The sequence below is a fragment of the Balaenoptera physalus genome, assembly GCF_965194825.1.
Source record: "Balaenoptera physalus genome assembly, chromosome: 1".
NCBI lineage: Eukaryota > Metazoa > Chordata > Mammalia > Artiodactyla > Balaenopteridae > Balaenoptera > Balaenoptera physalus.
In genome coordinates this window covers 180,231,688-180,251,109 of record NC_138882.1, presented here as the reverse complement: position 1 = coordinate 180,251,109, position 19,422 = coordinate 180,231,688, and the positions used below count along the sequence as shown (strand labels likewise).

The window sequence follows — 19,422 nt, the reverse complement described above, 5'->3', positions numbered from 1 at the left end:
CAGCAGATTACACTTTCTTCTCAAGTGCGCATGGAACATTCTCCAGGATAGATCACATCTATCACATCTGGAGAATGTCACAAATCAAGCCTCAGTAAATTTAAGAAAATTGAAATCATATCAAACATTCTTTTCTGACCACAACGCTATGAGATTAGAAATCAATTCCAGGGAAAAAAAGGTAAAAAACACAAACACATGGAGGCTAAACAATACATTACTAAATAACCAAGAGATCACTAAAGAAATCAAAGAGGAAATCAAAAAATACCTAGAGACAAATGACAATGAAAACACGATGATCCAAAACCTTTGGGATGCAGCAAAAGCAGTTCTAAGAGGGAAGTTTATAGCTATACATGTCTACCTCAAGAAATAAGAAAAATCTCAAATAAACAATCTAACATTACATCTAAAGCAACTAGAGAAAGAAGAACAAACAAAACCCTAAGTTAGCAGAAGGAAAGAAATCATAAAGATCAGAGCGGAAATAAATGAAATAGAAACAAACAAAACAATAGCAAAGATCAATAAAACTAAAAGCTGGTTCTTTAAGAAGATAAACAAAATTGATAAGCCATTAGCCAGCCTCATCAAGAAAAAGAGGGAGAGGACTCACATCAATAAAATTAGAAATGAAAAAGGAGAAGTTACAACAGACACCGCAGAAATACAAAGCATCCTAAGAGACTACTACAAGCAACTCTATGCCCATAAAATGGACAACCTGGAAGAAATGGACAAATTCTTAGAAAGGTATAACCTTCCAAGACTGAACCAGGAAGAAATAGAAAATATGAACAGGCCAATCACAAGTAATGAAATTGAAACTGTGATTAAAAATCTTCCAACAAACAAAAGGCCAGGACCAGATGGCTTCACAAGTGAATTCTATCAAACATTTAGAGAAGAGCTAACACCCATCCTTCTCAAACTCTTCCAAAAAATTGCAGAGGAAGGAACACTCCCAAACTCATTCTATGAGGCCACCATCACCCTGATACCAAAACCAGAAAAAGATACTACAAAAAAAGAAAATTACAGACCAATATCACTGATGAATAGAGATGCAAAAATCCTCAACAAAATACTAGCAAACAGAATCCAACAACACATTAAAAGGATCATACACCACGATCAAGTGGGATTTATCCCAGGGATGCAAGGATTCTTCAATATATGCAAATCAGTCAATGTGATACACCATATTAACAAATTGAAGAATAAAAACCATATGATCATCTCAATAGATGCAGAAAAGGCTTTTGACAAAATTCAGCACCCATTTATGATAAAAACTCTCCAGAAAGTGGGCATAGAGGGAACCTACCTCAACATAATAAAGGCCATATACGAGAAACGCACGGCAAACATCATTCTCAATGGTGAAAAACTGAAAGCATTTCCTCTAAGATCAGGAACAACACAAGGATGTCCACTCTCACCACTATTATTCAACATAGTGTTGGAAGTCCTAGCCACGGCAATCAGAGAAGAAAAAGAAATAAAAGGAACATAAATTGGAAAAGAAGAAGTAAGACTGTCACTGTTTGCAGATGACATGATACTATACATAGAGAATCCTAAAAATGCCACCAGAAAACTACTAGAGCTAATCAAAGAATTTGGTAGAGTTGCAGTATACAAAATTAATGCACAGAAATCTCTTGCATTCCTATACACTAATGATGAAAAATCTGAAAGAGAAATTAAGGAAACACTCCCATTTACCACTGCAACAAAAAGAATAAAATACCTAGGAATAAACCTACCCAGGGAGACAAAAGACCTGTATGCAGAAAACTATAAGACACTGATGAAAGAAATTAAAGATGATACAAATAGATGGAGAGATATACCATGTTCTTGGATTGGAAGAATCAACATTGTGAAAATGACTCTACTACCCAAAGCAATCTACAGATTCAATGCAATCCCTATCAAACTACCACAGGCATTTTGCACAGAACTAGAACAAAAAATTTCACAATTTGTATGGAGACACAAAAGACCCCGAATAGCCAAAGCAATCTTGAGAAAGAAAAATGGAGCTGGAGGAATCAGGTTCCCTGACTTCAGACTATATTACAAAGCTACAGTAATCAAGACAGTTTGGTACTGGCACAAAAACAGAAATATAGATCAATGGAACAGGATAGAAAGCCCAGAGATAAACCCACGCACATATGGTCACCTTATCTTTGATAAAGGAGGCAAGCATATACAGTGGAGAAAAGACAGTCTCTTCAGTAAGTGGTGCTGGAAAACTGGACAGCTACATGTAAAAGAATGAAATTAGAACACTCCCTAACACCATACACAAAAATAAACTCAAAATGGATTCGAGACATAAATGTAAGACCGGACACTATAAAACTCTTAGAGGAAAACATAGGAAGCACACTCTTTGACATAAATCACAGCAAGATCTTTTTTGACCTACCTACTAGAGTAATGGAAATAAAAACAAAAATAAACAAATGGGACCTAATGAAACTTCAAAGCTTTTGCACAGCAAAGGAAACCATAAACAAGACAAAAAGACAACCCTCAGAATGGGAGAAAATATTTGCAAACGAATTAACGGAAAAAGGATTAATCTCCAAAATATATAAACAGCTCATGCAGCTCAATATTAAAGAAACAAACAGCCCAATCCAAAAATGGACAGAAGACCTAAATAGACATTTCTCCAAAGAAGACATACAGATGGCCAAGAAGCACATGAAAAGCTGCTCAACATCACTAATTATTAGAGAAATGCAAATCAAAACTACAATGAGGTATCACCTCACACTAGTTAGAATGGGCAACATCAGAAAATCTACAAACAACAAATGCTGGAGAGGGTGTGGAGAAAAGGGAACCCTCTTGCACTGTTGGTGGGAATGTAAATTGATACAGCCACTATGGAGAACAGTATGGAGGTTCCTTAAAAAACTAAAAATAGATTTACCATGTGATCCAGCTATCCCACTACTGGGCATATACCCAGAGAAAACCGTAATTCAAAAAGACACATGCACCCCAATGTTCATTTCAGCACTATTTACAATAGCCAGGTCATGGAAGCAACCTAAATGCCCATCGACAGACGAATGGATAAAGAAGTTGTGGTACATATATACAATGGAATATTACTCAGCCATAAAAAGGAACGAAATTGAGTCATTTGTTGAGACGTGGCTGGATGTAGAGACTGTCATACAGAGTGAAGTAAGTCAGAAAGAGAAAAACAAATATCATATATTAACGCATGTATGTGGAACCTAGAAAAATGGTACAGATGAGCCAGTTTGCAGGGCAGAGGTTGAGACACAGATGTAGAGAACAGACATATGGACACCAAGGGGGGAAAACTGCGGTGGGGTGGGGATGGTGGTGTGCTGAATTGGGTGACTGGGATTGACATGTATACACTGATGTATATAAAATTGATGACTAATAAGAACCTGCAGTATAAAACAAACAAACAAACAAAACAACTAATACTAAACTTTCATTGGGTTATTTGTATGGAAATATGTTAATATAAATGTTACAGACATTAAAAAAAAAAAAAAAAGAATAGCCATCACTAAAAAGTCTACAAATAACAAATGCTGGAGAGGGTGTGGAGAAAAGGGAACCCTCCTACACTGTTGGTGGGAATGTAAACTGGTGCAGCCACTATGGAAAACAGTATGTATGTTCCTTTAAAAACTAAAAATAGAATAGCCTTATGATCCAGCAATTCCACTCCTGGGCATATATCCAGACAAAACTATAATTGGAAAAGATACATGCACCCCCACTGTTCATAGCAGCATTATTTACAATAGCCAAGATATGGAAACAACCTAAATGTCCATCAACAGATGAATGGATAAAGAAGATGTGATATATATATATATATATATATATATATATATATATATATATATATATATATAATGGAATACTACTCAGCCATAACAAAGAATGAAATAATGCCATTTGCAGCAACATGGATGGACCTAGAGATTATCATACTAAGTGAAGTAAGTCAGAAGGAGAAAGACAAATACCATATGATATCATTTATATGATGTAGAATCTAAAATATGACACAAATGCACTTATCTACAAAACAGAAACAGACTCACAGACATAGAAAACAAATTTATGGTTACAAAAGGGGAAAGGGGGTGGGGGAGAGATAAATTAGAGTTTGGAATTAGCAGATACACACTACTATATATAAAATAGATAAACCACAAGGTCCTACTGTATAGCACAGGGAACTATATATATAATATCCTATAATAAACCATAATGGAAAAGAATATAAAAAATAATATATGTATGATATACATACACACACACACACATATATATCTGAGTCATTTTGCTGTATACTAGAAACTAACACAACACTGTAAATCAACTATACTTCAATACAAAATTGAAAAAAAAATCATGGGGAGAATTCTGTTATAGAGTAAAGACGCAGATTACACATCACAACAAACGGACTATTCAGTAACTACAACACTGTGAGTAACAATCTCTTAAAGCTTCAGTTTCTTCTAGGAAGAAGAAAAAAGAGACAATATCTATTCCTTCCTTCATAGGTGTTGTAAGAATCTAATGAAATACGGCACTAATACAAGTGCCTTAAATACTAAAACAAGATCTTTTCATCTTCAATGATAAAGATTTAGCAGGAATTTTAACTATCTTTGCAAACCTTTTAGGTCCCTATTCATTAAGTAATTCTCAGAGGGACTGGAGGGAGGGATGTAGAAGATGCTTTAAAAAGAAAAAAAAAGGTTGAGATACATTGAGAAGAAACGGAGGAAAGATCAGGTACTTGATTTTAGTGAATCTGGAGAAGGATGTACTTAGGGACAAATGTCTGGGGCAATTACTAGAAAGATGAACAAAGGCAAGCAGCCAATTAAGGTTGAACAACATGGCTTTGTGTTGGATCAGTTCATCTTGGTCCTGACTTTGTATGAACAATTTTGCTGGTTATCATATTGTTTAACAAGTATTTATTGAGTATCTACTATGTATGAGGCTCTGTGTGTGCTCAATCAAAATCGGGATTTGTAAGGCACATCTCTTTCCCAGGAACATTATCATACTAAGTACATAACTGGGCTCCAGGAACCTACCAAGTGCTTTATATTGCTTCATTTAATCTTCACAATGCCCTATGAGGTACATTATATTAGCATCTTATTTAGTATCAAATTAGTATCAAAAACATCCAAAGGATATAATAGAGGTAACCCAGGGATAGGAACTGGCATTGTGTGTACAGCAAAAGATGAATAGAGACTTTGTATAATTTGACACACAAAAATAATTTTGTGTGGATTAAAGGAATTCATTCAATTTACCCTAAGGAGTTCTGAGGGCAGGATATGTACAGAAAGATGCACAGACTTCAATTTTATTACAAAGGACTATGAAGAAGATGGGTTTCTAAATTCTAACTTATTAGAAATGAAACTTATTAAAGCAATATACTAACTAGACTAGCACAGGGTAATGACTGAGAATGTAAAAACACATTTTTAAGAAAAGCAAATATTGATCTAAACCTGAATGGTAGAATTCTATGATATATGAGCCCTCTAAATACCGTGTCTGTTTTGAAAAGCACACAGAATGCAATTTCAAGAGAAAACAGTAGGTGGCTGGCATCTATGATAGCTTTTAGAATAATGCTTGTAATACGAAAAAAATCAGGAAAAATCTTAAACTAAAATCTCTACATATATTATAATAACAGGGCAAAAAGACAAATTAAAACAATATCATTATAATCCCAAAACAGTGTTAGAGTGTGCTTCTGTTCTCACCTGGGTTTTAATGTTTTCAGGATCCTCAGCTTGGCTGTCTCGTTTTTGGCTGGGCTTCCAGGCGTTCTCTGCCTTTTTCAGGTGCACGTCTTCTTTTACAGAGACTGTGATGATCTTTCTGGGTTCTCTTCTCTGTCCAGGTTGAGATCTCCGTGGTCCAACATTCAACAACTAGGACAAGAATATTTTTTATAATATCGACACAGAGTACTTACAATTTACTGTCTCTGCTGTGCTGCTCAAGTCAGGACTGATGAACACACCAAACACTTCTGGATGCAAAGATGGGTACTAGGCATTCAATTTAGATGTGATCTTTTTTTTGGAGGGGGATGTCTTAGAACACCATCACTGTAATTTACACCACCACTACAATTTTTGACCATGAAATCCTAAATGAGATAACTAAAGTGATGGAAAATTATGTTTGATAAAGCTGTTAGTCCTAACAAAAAAGATTACCCTTAACTGAAGCATCTTCTTTTTTTTTTTAACTAGTTATGTGACTTGGGACTGGTCACTTGAACAATTACAAAAATTCACAGGCAGAAATCATCACAGTTACAAATGTGCTTCAAAAACTGGTTCTCTAAACTTCATGTGAAATGCAAATACACCCTTACCATGAAAATTATCTATAGCATAGACACCCAGCCTGACTGTAGATCTTAATGGATCCCTCAAAGTTTGCTGGGTCAGAAATACTAACACAAGTCTTCCTTCTATTATTAATGAAATCCAACTAAATTGCTCTCTGAAAAAAGTGTCTTCCTTTCTTTGTCAGCTCTTTGTTCCTTCTAGATTCCCTCTGTACTCATTCTGTTGAAACCAATATATGTTAGCATGTCACACTGGTCATCAAATTAAAAATTGTTACTGTAAGAGCAATGGTAAGTTAAAAGTTGTATTCTGTGTATTAAAATATTCATAATAGTTGCTACTCTAAATGCTTGGAAATACTTTTTCACGATTAAATATTTGGGTTGATAGTAAGTTCTGCTCCTCCCAGATCTGCAGCATATTGACAGCCTTTACTTCTTCGAACATGTCCTTCTCTAAACGATGAGTAAATATTGCAATTAGGTTTCAAGAGGAAAGAAAAAAACACTTCACACAAGACATATAGACCAGAATCATATCTCACTTAATGTCCCAACACTACCCTTTAAGTAGAAACTTAAAGGTCATGCTTTATATATAAAGACACATTCTAAGAGACATGGTCTGAGGCCTTTGATAAGCTTCAAAGCCTTTATACATGACTTATCTCAGAATTAATTATTCTCTTACCCTTTACCATCTGCCCTAATTAGAAATAGCAGTATCAAGGATGTATCAGGATCAAAACTTAGAATTTCTGGAAAATACACAGCAATCTTGTCAAATACATCCAGCTAAGGACTTGGTACTGATGATATGATCTTAAGACTATTTCATAAACATGAAAAAGCTGAGGTCAAATAAACCCAGAGGTACCATGCATGGTGTAACTGAGAGAGAACTAAAGAGGATCACCATACTAGAAAAGTACCAACAGGGAACAGCTGCTAAACCAGACAGTACCGAAACCTTGATATGGCAGCTCAGGCAAAAGAATTCTGTTAAGAAAAGGTAGTAAACCATGTATTGTCTGGTTCTTATAATTCAGGATATATTCTAGTGTTAATTCACGTGGGTTACTATCCTTTTCAATGTTTGGATAAAATTCAAAGATCACAAGGCATTTAACTTAATCAATGCATCTGAACATAAAAATTTGTCAAGGACAAAGATTGGTGGGTGTAATAAAAGGTAATTATGTCAAAATCGTGTAAGAGCCATAGTATAATCTGTGGATATAATTTTAATCATGTTTGAATAAAGTTAGAAAACGTCCACTTCCAAAAAAATACTGCAAACACCAATGAATGTTTGAGATTTCTAAAAAGTAAGTATGATTTACGCTACAACTCTTTACCTGCCCCAAGACAGGTAATATGAGTAATATGAGTGAATTTCAAAACAAGCAGCATAGAGATGTGAGATACAGTACTAAATAGATAACAACAGTGTTTCAAAGGAAAAAAAGTTTTGAAAAGATAAGATAAACTGTTAGTCTAGGATTAAAAAATTGAAATTATAATCCACGTGCAGCCTTCCAAGACAAATTTAACTTTATCTGTATCTCTGGATAAAACTAAGATAGATACTGTTCACAAATATTTACCTAAGTATACTGAGTCCTCAATAGATTACTATTCTTATAAATGCTTAACATGCTTGATTAATTAATCTCTAACATTCTTATGCTTATACTCTGAGAATGTTTATACTCTGAGAATGATTCACTGTCTGGTGAAGTGGAGAAAAGAGGCAGATTAGAAGACAAAAGAATTGTGGACTCTTGAATACAATTCTGCTACTTATGAGCAAAGTTACTGTGAGCAAGTCTCAACTTTGTTGAACTTAAACTTTCTCACATATTAAATGCTTATCTTACCTACAAGTTATTACGAGGATCACAGGATACAATAAGGCATGTAAAAGGACCTTAAAAACTAGGTACAATATCAGGTATTATCATCAATACCGAAGGAAAAAAAGAAACTTTTAAAAAAGTGATATATAGACTGGTATAATTACCTTTAAACATTTCGTGTCCTTTGTGTGTGTGTGAAAAACTCAATATAAATTGTCAGATTTACAGTATCTTTCAAAAGTTGCACCGTATGTAATGAATGACTTATCTACTAAACACAAACAAAATCTAGGATCCTGTGCTGAGAGTTATGGAATATATACAAAGAAATAAAGCCTGGTTTCTTTGCTTGAAGGCCAATCCTGACTGATGACTTGAAGAGGAACTTTGAGGTATAATGTGTGCAGGGTCCACAAATGTCAAAACTAAAATGAAGTGTCAAAATTTGAGGCTAACTAGTGATACACAATTTTTTTCAGGTGAGCTAAAAAATTTAAAATTTTTTACCCACTCTTTTTCTTAAATGTATTAAATAAGAAAGTATATACATCTCTGCTGTAGAATTTAATATACATTGCTCCCATCTCACTCAGAGGCTATAAGCTCAAACTCTTCTGCTTACCTGGATAACCAAAGAAAATAGGACCAATATTCATTCTAGCATTTTTTAAAGAGAGATAACCAAGGGTCCCTTTAAGAGAGAGGGAAGGATGATATGAGCTTAGGAAACCTCTTTGCACCTAGGATTTTTATAACAGCTCAGTGAATCTCAAAGTTAGTTAAAATGAACATGAGTGGCAAGTTACCACTATAGGTCCACAGCCCCTTTCTCAATACATTTCTTCTGGGGCACTTTCTGTGATGTCTGCCAACAGATTACTATTAAAATTAACACCACAATAGCCAAGTAATTTGATTTTTAAAAAACTAGAGGGATGATACTGCTTGGGTGCTTCCAACAGATATACACTTAAATGTCCATCAAAAGACCTACCTTTATGTTTAAAAATTGTATGTAACTGCATATGACGCTAAAACAAGTGCTACACATTAAAAATATTTTATAACAAGTCTGTTGCAGGAAAGTTTATACCAGGAGTCCTGGAAAATTAAGCTATCCTAAGAAGCATACCTAGTAGATCTTAACATCTTTGCATGGTAATTATTTATAAGCCAATTTGGAAGCTGTATGGAACCAGAAACTATGAAGAGTAGGGCTGCTGTTTTTTTCCAAGCAGCATTATTGATATATAATAAATATCCTTTAAAATTTTCATCTTTATCTTCACCAATATACCAAGGTAAGCTGGACAAATTACATGGAGAATGTTTGTTTGCTATGGGAGATGTTGGAAGAATAATTACTTGCATTAAGACTTAACATATTAATATTACCTTGATTAATCAAAATAATTCCACTTAAAAATTAGCTTGTGGCACATGACAAAGCTATGCAAAGAAAGTGAATTAAACAAAGCACATTTTTTGGAGACACTACAAATTATTGATAATGGCTCATTCCCTGTCACATTACTTTGCACCAAATAACCCATTTATCTGATATATGCAGGCACATAAATTATTGGGCAAACATACATTGTGATAGTTACTTTTAAAACTCCTTTTCTAATTTCAGTATTTTGAGAGAGATATACTTATTCTTAATTCATAGTATTTCCTTTATGCTATACCTGATTATTAGACAATAGCAAGCTGATAATGAAAAGTGACAGTATACACGGGAAGAGGAGATGCCGGAATTCATATCTTCTGTGACTAACATATGAACAAAACTGAGCAACATGATAACCACAGATATTAACCAGGGAATAATCAAAATGGCATCAACATTATTTCAAATGTTTGGCAAAACAAAGATATAAAACGAAACCAGAACTAAAACAAACGTTAACAAATATAAATTTAACCCACCAACAAGGGAAATAATGCTGAAAAACAAGGTATAAAATGGTTTCTAGAAAGCTGCTTTCTAAGACTCTCTGGTGTGGAAATTCAAAAATTTAGAAAAAATTTTAATTTGGTATTTAGAGAAATTAGATAAACATTAAATTTCAAACCTGTGAGAACAGAATATTATATACACAGAGGTCTTTAAGATGGTGATGCTCAATAAAAAGTATGCTTCAAATTAAGATTTTTCTGTAAGTTTTACTGTATAAAGCCTCCAACACGGTGTAGACCTTTAAGTATTTTCAATCAGTATTTGGCTGCAGGCAAATAATTCAAATAATTCAAATGTCTACCAAGTGTCATTTGTTTTCAAACAGTGTAGTCTTATTTCAAAGCAGGTTTCAAAAGTTGCCATTCCAGAAATAAAAAGGTGATGGGGAAATAAAAAAATGTCACCTTATATAAAAATATTTATACAAACATAAAATAAAGTAGTGTAAACAGGGTGATCCACAAATGTACATCAAACCCCAAGCTCCTTCAGAACTTCAGATTAAGTGTTCTCTATGCCATTCCAACTTGGGAAAAAGAGGTATTCACATCACTGGCAACTTTACCCCATGCTTTCTGTAAGTCTACAAAGCATGGAGTAGGCAGAGCCTGCCAAATTCTGCATAGTGCAGTGCCCCAGCATAACTCCATTGGTGATGCCACTTCCACCGCTGAAGAGCCTGCCACTGGGGGTGTAAAGGCAATGTGCAGTTTACCAATTGCACTCTTTCGTACATATCATTTTTTCATATTTTGACTTCACAACCTACAGTAAATGAGAAGAGCAAAACAGAAAATGTAACACCACAGACTACTGTTTTTTTGTTTGTTTTTTTTTAAAGATTCAGCGCACCCCTAGAGGCAGGCTCTTCAGGGGTGGGTGAGACATCTCCAGTGGAGTGCAAGTTGGGGCTTTGCTCTGTTCCAGAATTGGCAATCCATGCCTGCTCTGCACTTTGCAAATCTGTAGAAACAAAGACAAAGAGATGACCATTAGCTGAATGTCATCAGAAACCTCTAGTATATATATCAGGACACCTCAAGACAGAACAGGAATCCTATTCAAGATTGGCTCTATTTTTAACCCATTTGCAGGTCTTTTCAACTGCAAAAATATGAAAAAAAAATCGAGACCAAATTAATGTAGACCAGCTTCTTTCAAGTAAAGACGACTCAAGTGTATTCTTTATTTGTTTTAATATTAGTATGGAAAGGATAGTCTTTGCCTCTTCTACTTCTTCTTCTTGGTTAGAAGAATCAAGGAATAAAAAGCTGCTTGCTCTCTTGCCGTTAGACAAGATGACATGAAGTTTATGACAGTTTCTAACTAACTGGGTTGTAGGGAACTTGCACTTACAGGTACACCTCTTCCACCAGGGGCTTGCCTTCCAAAATCTGCAAAGGCTGGAGTAAAGTCTGGTCCTCGAGGTAAAATCCGAGGATCCAGAGTTCGCATTGGCAATTTCGGTTGGTTGATCTGCACAAAGAAACAAAGGAAAGCTTAACACAAGTTCCAGAGCATTCAGTGCCAAGAAGATAAAAACTTAGACTGAAAAGTTATGTCAGCTGAAAAGACAAGCACTGGCTTTTTGAGCCAGTGGGAGTCCAATCTGAATCCTGATAGATTCTCCTGGGCTAGCCACAGAGCCCTTTGTCAACAATGGTTTTTTTGGTTCCCTGGGAATAATTAGGCTTACAATTCCCAAGGGGAGGCTAGACAATCAGTGGACTGGTTCACTAGACACTTAGGACCAGTAGAATGGCACAAGACAAGCTATTTTGAGAACTTATGAACTAGGGCCAAATTTTGGAATCTTTTTCCAGGATCATCAAAGCACTTGCCTCAAAGAAACCTGATATTGCCCCTTTCGGTTTTGATGCTGTTGACTTATGGTTAGTAAAGGATGTATTTTGAGTGGACAACAAATCTCAAAAGGAGATAAGTTTCACGTATTATGACTCATTTAATTTTCCTTTTTTTTTTTTGGTTGCGCCGCACCCCTTGCGGGATCTTAGTTCCCTGACCAGGGATTGAACCTGGGCCCTGGCAGTGAAAGTGCCGAGTCCTAACCACTGGACTGCCAGGGAATTCCCTATGATGACTCAGTTAAAATCTCACTTTGTCTGCCATGTTAATCGGAGATATCTGGCTTTGTATAGGCGTATAATGTGACTATACCCTCAGCAAAGCTAAGTAGCTCAGTGAGAAATCAGCTCATGATTGGCCAAAGTCAGAAACAGATAAGGTAGGAAGAGAGGAAGGAATATCTTCTAGGATGATAATCTAATTCAGTGGGTATAACAAAACTTGCCCTCTGAGGTACCGAAGTAGTTTCAAATTAGTACCACCAATCATTCAACTGTCCTCATGTTAGTACCTAACAGAGAGAACTCAGCAAGAGAAATAAAACGATTTGTTGCTATAACAGAATAAAATAATATAAATAAGGTCTGGAAAAGCAGCTGCTGGAAATCCCAATAAGAACTGTATCTCATTCTGTAACAAAGTTACCGTCTACACTTTAATTAGGGATTAACAGTTCCTCTATAAAATGAGAGCTTAGTCACCAGAACTGGTTCATCACTGATTTACATGAAATTATTTGGGCAGATATACACCTGACTTTACATCTTTTAATTTAATAAACAGATGAAATAAACACTGACTGGACTAATTTTCTGTATGCACCATTAAGAACAGATGTAAAGAGAAAGGGTGCCTATTTATTTGCACAGGTTAAAGACTAATCCTCCTATAAGTATCTCTTAGGGAAATTTTGAGTTATACACTATTTGAATTATGTTAACTCCCACTGAAGTTCGATCTGCCAAATACTTTCCTAGGTTTCTGACCTAACCTCAATACCATTCTAATTCCCTATTGAGGTTTTAGAACAGTGGGGAAAGATAGGTATATTAGCCCAACAGACACAGTTTCTACAACATCACTAGGAAACAGCCATAATAAACTGACAATAAGTTTTAAAACTTTACCCCTCAAATATGAGCCAAACTCCACAATTACTGTAATCTATAATAAACCCAAAACCCAACAATGCTTAATTAAACATTTAATTCAAATGCCATTTGGTCTAACAATTTCTAAGAATTGCTCACACTTCACATATTTGCACTGATAGTTAAAAACGGTTCCCACCAAAAAGACATAGCTTTCTCTGAGTGCTCAGCTTACCTTGTCAAGAACCACATCACTGATGGGAGGCAGGCCCTCTGGTTTCTGAATACATGCTGGCATGAACTGGAAATCCAGCAAAAACTCCCTGTCATACTGCTTCTTGCCTTCTGTATCAGCAGGCTTCCAGGATTCTAAAAAGAGGAATGCAGGCAGACAACTGTCTATAAGGTCATTATATGTATATCCAGTAAGAGTATAAGCTGATTGCAATATTTTACTTTATCTCATCAGATACAAACAAAGCCACCAAGGAAACACTGAGCTTCAGTCAGAAAATGTCATATAAAGATTTAAACTGTTATTTGTTCTTTTATCCCCTTCTGGATACCTTTGAATAGTAAAGTAATCTGAAGTAAGGTGCTATAGGAACCATTTCATTTACACATTAAGCAGCCTTTGGTCAGGGACATGTAATAATCCTCATTAAATAAACTACCAAGCCTTTTTTTTAAATACAATTTTTAAAGGTTATACTCCATTTGCAGTTATTACAAAATAATGGCTCTATTCCCCATGTTGTACAATACATCCTGTAGCCTATCTTACACCCAGTAGTTTGTACATAATAATACTCTTGGTTTCCTGGAAAAGAAGGATACTTTGTATGTTCACTTGGAAATGTTACTTTGGAGGGAAAAAAAAAAAAAAGGTAAAAGGATGTAAAACACAAAAGCAAATAACTTATTAAAGATTCTGAAAAGTCTAAGCAGTCTATAGATTATTTTCCCTGATTACAGTTTAATCCGAAGAAGACAAAATAATGTACTTGCTTACTGAGCTGACTAGACCGGAAGAGCACATATCTTTGTCCAAAAATCTTGTCACTAAACATATTCTTAGCTAATATTTTTAATATGAATTTTAAATTAGTTCTTTGCCACAGCACTTACTTTGCTACTCTTACTATTGTTTCAGCTATCATTACTCACAATTCTACTATCATTATATAAAGTTGGAGAATTTCTTGAAATTTTTATTGGATAATAAAAGCAAGTCACAGTTTTTTCTTTTAATTAACAAAACACTCATCAAAATCAGGTCCCAGATCACTTCATGACAGGACACTGGATCCTTCTTTATCTTAGTGGTTCCTAATATACAGGTCATCGACTCACTGATGGTCTGTGAGAATTTTACAGATATTTTATTACCATATTATATTTATTAAAATATATACAGTTTATTAGGATCTAAATTTTAAATTGCCCTTTTCCTCAGTTACTGCTAGTGTATATTACTGGGGCAAAGGGCAGTTAGTTGATCAATATAGTTAGGGTCTATAGTTGTGCACTTTTTCCTTGCCAAACTAAAGGATAAAAATATAATTTATACAGTCCTAAAAAATGACAAGAGTCCTTCAATCCCTGAACAAGGATTGGTGGTAGTCCAAGTGCTTGGCAGTATAAGCCTGGATCTTTAGAAGAAGTGTCAGTATATTGAGCTTTAAGTGTCAGTATATTGAGCTTTAAAACTTTACCACTCAAATCTGAGCCAAACCCCACAATTACTGTAATCTATAATAAACCCAAAACCCAACAATGCTTAATTAAACATTTAATTCAAATGCCATTTGGTCTAACAATTTCTAAGAATTGCTTAGAAATTTAAACAAAATTTACAATAGCCTAACCTTACAATTTCATAAAGCTCATTAGGAGTACAGTTCACTGGTAGTGTTTTCACTAAATATAAGTGATCAGTATATTACGGTGGGATCGATGAAGGGCTTTCAAACATTTTTGACTACAATTCACAGTAAGAAATATAGTGATTTCACGACTCTGAGCAAACACACACATATATAAATGAAATTAAAAGTTTAAAAAAACAATACGTCCCTTAGTGCATGTAATGCACTGACAATTTTTATTCTATTCTCCTTTTTAAAAAATGTTGGTTATAACTTACTAAATTAATTTCACAACCTATTAAATCAGTTAAAACCAGAAGTTTGAAAAACACTGGTCGAGATTATTTTTGAGGCCTGATATTTTACATTCAAACACTACCTCATGCGGACGTCACTTTAGATTTGGCAGACTAAGAAAAACTTTTCACCTAACCCAAATTTTCTACCTTTCCCCACATGTCCACACCAAATATCCATAAATCTCAAAGTCAGCCATGGTTTCTATAGTATTAGGATAGAGGTTTAGTGCATTTGACGGTGTCTAAAGGTGAAAGATCCTCTAGGGTTTATCACATATTTCATAGGGCACTTCCCATACCACAGGTGCTTAAAAACTTAGTCATACTGCTTCCAACTGCCTACTGGCGTTCAGCTCTACAGAGTGAGTTCTATCAACAAACTAAGTTCAAGGTTTGTGAAATGACAAGTACACTATCTCAAGGAACATGGCCATCATATCTGAAATATCTCTTTCAATTAAAATGAAAAAATTAAATTTCTCTTGTCGAATTCTACCAACCTAGCACTGATTTCCTTTGCCAGCTGCTCCTCCAATGCCAGTGAAAGCAGAATACCAGCATCAGATCTCACTTCCGCCAACATAGGACTCTCTGGATTTGCTAGCTACTAACGCCCGCCTGCTGATCTATTCTGTAAATATTACATTGTGATGAGCCTCTTCCTTCCATCCAATATTTCTTCATGAGGAGGCAACATTTCTCTAAGTTGCAGTACAGTGAAGGAGAGAAGGAAAGACATACACAGGAAGACAGGGATAAACTTACCTGATTTAAATGGGAATGTGACCCCTTCACCAGAACTATCAGTGAAGCCTGAATTAGCATCTATTCCTTCACCCTCAGAAACACTCTCAGCACCATTGCGTACAGGCTCAGCCTCTTCTCCATTTTCTTCCACAGTTTTCACATTTTTTAGGTCAGAGGGGTCTCTTTCAGGATGAAACCCTTGGCTCATTTTATCCTGTTCAGATTCAAGTACTTTGTCACCTGAAAGCTCCTCTTCAGCTTTAGGCTAAAGCATAAGTGAACACAGAGGTTATATTCTTTTCACTGTGTGTAAATACACAGGAAGACCCACATTTATCCCCTCAAAAAGCATAGGAAAACATGTCACTCAAGATAAGGATGTCTGTGTTCAGCATATGGTACTAAAATGGTAAGTTTATTTAAAACACTTTTCTCATTTCATGTCCTGGGATAAAGCAGACAATTCAAATGGCTACTGAAATGCTTTAACATGACTAATGAAATCTAAATATACCAAAGGTTAAAAAGGAAAGAACTGTTAATCCTTGGAACTTGATGGACATGAAAGAGTTCTAGTCAGAATCTATATCAAGCACTATTACCCTTGCCACTAAAGCTCAGCAAATATAAAAAGAAACACACTAGAGGGTATTTTTTGTGCTGTCCTCTGGCTGTGAAATAGAGAGTTCAATGAATAGCTTAAAGTATGCTAAGTCCCACAAAGCTGACCATCCCTCACATTTAACAAGGAGGACACTTGTTAGTTAAAATCTATTTTGTTTACTGGTTCTTAGAATTCTCTGAGATTGTGACCTTGTTCAAATTATACATGGAAAAATGCTTGGAATATATTCCCCCAGGGAGAAATCTGGGTTCCAGGGCATCCTATTTTTAAAAGGCAAAATCGAATTAAAGTTATTCACCAGATTATTTTTGACCATCTCAGTTTCAGATACAAAAAAAAAAAAAAAAAGTAATTCTTAAGGGCCATATCAGCCCTCAAAACTCCCTGAGGCAAAGTTCTCAATGAACTTTAAGTCTTTCTTTTTCAAAGGGAAGCACTCTGAAAACAATCCTTTGGAAGAAGCTCTCAAAGGAAACAGCAATTTACCACAAATCCCAGGGGATAAATTCACACTAGGAGAGCCAAATTCGAGGCTCTATTGAATTGGTTGAACAGAGGATGGTATAAAAGGATGTCATATACACCAGGAAGTAGTCACCCAACTGATTTATGAAAAAAAATTTTTTAAATTAAAGAGTTACAAACCCTACTTTGTTATTAAGTATTATAACAGATATGATACTAATAAATTTTCTTCTACTAAAATCAGATCATGGGGAAAAGACGCTAAATTTTAAAATGTTATCAACAGAAACAGATGGTTTTTAGGCCTTGTTTCTAAAATGGAAATAAAAAGTTCATGCAAATACACTCCCTTCTCTCTCTCTCTCCCTTGTTCTTCCAACAGGAAGAGCACAGAAACCATCAAAAGAAAGACAGACATAAAAATTCCAAGAAAATAAAAGACGAAAATGATTTATTTTTATAAAACATGGCAGTAAGTGAGGCATCTTTTATACTTTGAGAAGAAACTGATCTACCAAGTTTGAATCATGAATTAGCAGCCTCACTTTTTCTTATTCTATACTCTACTATAGTCTAAACTCAAAACAATCTTGTAATACCACCTTATAATTAAGTACAGGTCATCAAGAAGATCTTTAATAATCTGGCATGTGAGTCTGTAAATGGTACTTAAACTTATTACAGAGCAGTATAACTACATTATACAATCATATAGAACTCTTATTATAGATCCTGTAAAATGTGAAAAAATGCTGTTTTAGAGAAAAAAATTTATTGAGTCATCTTCTCTGTACCTAAAACCAACAACAACAAACAATCTATTGGATATAAACAGAGGATGCATTACTTAGAAAGTCAATTTCTAACTGGAAAAAAAAAGTATAAAGAAACTTGGCCCATGAATGACAAACCATAATTCAGAGCACAAAGAATCAATGAGGTGTCTGAGGCACATTATTAGAAGGGATATTTTTCAAGGGAATCCACAAAAAAATTGCTGCATTAAATATTTATGATGATTATTTTTCCTTCAGCAGGATGGAGCTCTACTCAATTAGTCTGTAAATGTCTAACAGTTCTTCAGTTGTTTACCCAGAAAACCAGATTGAAAAAACAAAACACTTTATTGGCCAGACTGTCAAAGCAGAAACTTTTATAGGAACTTACTAAAACAAGAATTTAGTTGACAAAACTGCCTGCTTAATGCACAAGTTTTTGTTTTGTTTTGTTTTGTTTTTTTAAATTAATTAATTAATTTATTTTTGGGTGTGTTGGGTCTTCGTTTCTGTGCGAGGGCTTTCTCTAGTTGCGGCAAGCGGGGGCCACTCTTCATCGCAGTGCGCAGGCCTCTCACTGTCGCGGCCTCTTGTTGCAGAGCACAGGCTCCAGACGCGCAGGTTCAGTAGTTGTGGGTCACGGGCCCATCTGCTCCGCGGCATGGGGGATCTTCCCAGACCAGGGCTCGAACCCGTGTCCCCTGCACTGGCAGGCAGATTCTCAACCACTGCACCACCAGGGAAGCCCCAATGCACAAGTTTTTAAAGTGCTAGAAAATCAGATTGACAACTACATATGTAACGATCAATGAAATATCTTAAAAATTTAAAATAAATTTTAGGATGCCCTGACTAACAATTTTAAGATGAATCATCCTTCAAGCTACCTTTCTAGGCTATAATTTAAAGAATTTGGTTAAGTACTTGCAATAATGTAACAACTCAATATATAACCTAAAATATGCTGATACCTAAACCCATTCTTTTAAAGGCTGAGAAAAATCTAAGAAAAGAAGACCTTGATGATCAGTGAAAAATGAAGACAGTGACAACCAATATTTACTAAACTACTCTGGTAAATGCTCAATTTTAGGAAAGACAAGGGAATAGGATTTCTGGAAAAAGTCTGTGTGCAAATGACCAAATATCTTTTTATTATACTTTTAAACTATAAGTTTAAGAAAAAAGTGATTGGTTCAAAATGAGTCCAAACAGTTCTTCTGTATGAAGAATAACAATCTAAAGCAGGTTTTAGCAAACTATGGCCCGTGGGCCCAATCTGGCTCCTCACCTGTTTTTGTATAGTGTGCAAGGTAAGGATGGTTTTTACACTTGTAATGGTGGAAAAACATTTCAAAGAAGAATATTTTATGACATGTGAATATTATATGAAATTCAAATTTCAATAAACTTTTACTGAAATACAGCCACTC

At 35.1% G+C, this 19,422-nt stretch overlaps 1 protein-coding gene across 24 annotated transcripts in view; it reads right to left on the bottom strand.

Moving 5' to 3' along the window:
* The window catches only part of EIF4G3 (eukaryotic translation initiation factor 4 gamma 3), a 367,587-nt gene that overhangs the window by 75,313 nt on the left and 272,852 nt on the right, over positions 1-19,422 (bottom strand). For 13 of the 24 annotated variants that reach the window (XM_082448361.1, XM_082448372.1, XM_082448378.1 and 10 more), the window contains 5 exons: positions 16,142-16,388; positions 13,445-13,578; positions 11,609-11,728; positions 11,105-11,215; positions 5,832-6,002 (listed from right to left, as the gene is read on the bottom strand). In XM_082448361.1, coding sequence (XP_082304487.1) covers positions 5,832-6,002; positions 11,105-11,215; positions 11,609-11,728; positions 13,445-13,578; positions 16,142-16,388 — 783 coding nt within the window. The remainder of the gene's footprint in view (positions 1-5,831; positions 6,003-11,104; positions 11,216-11,608; positions 11,729-13,444; positions 13,579-16,141; positions 16,389-19,422) is intronic. The other 11 variants (XM_082448380.1, XM_082448381.1, XM_082448362.1 and 8 more) reach the window with 1 other exon arrangement.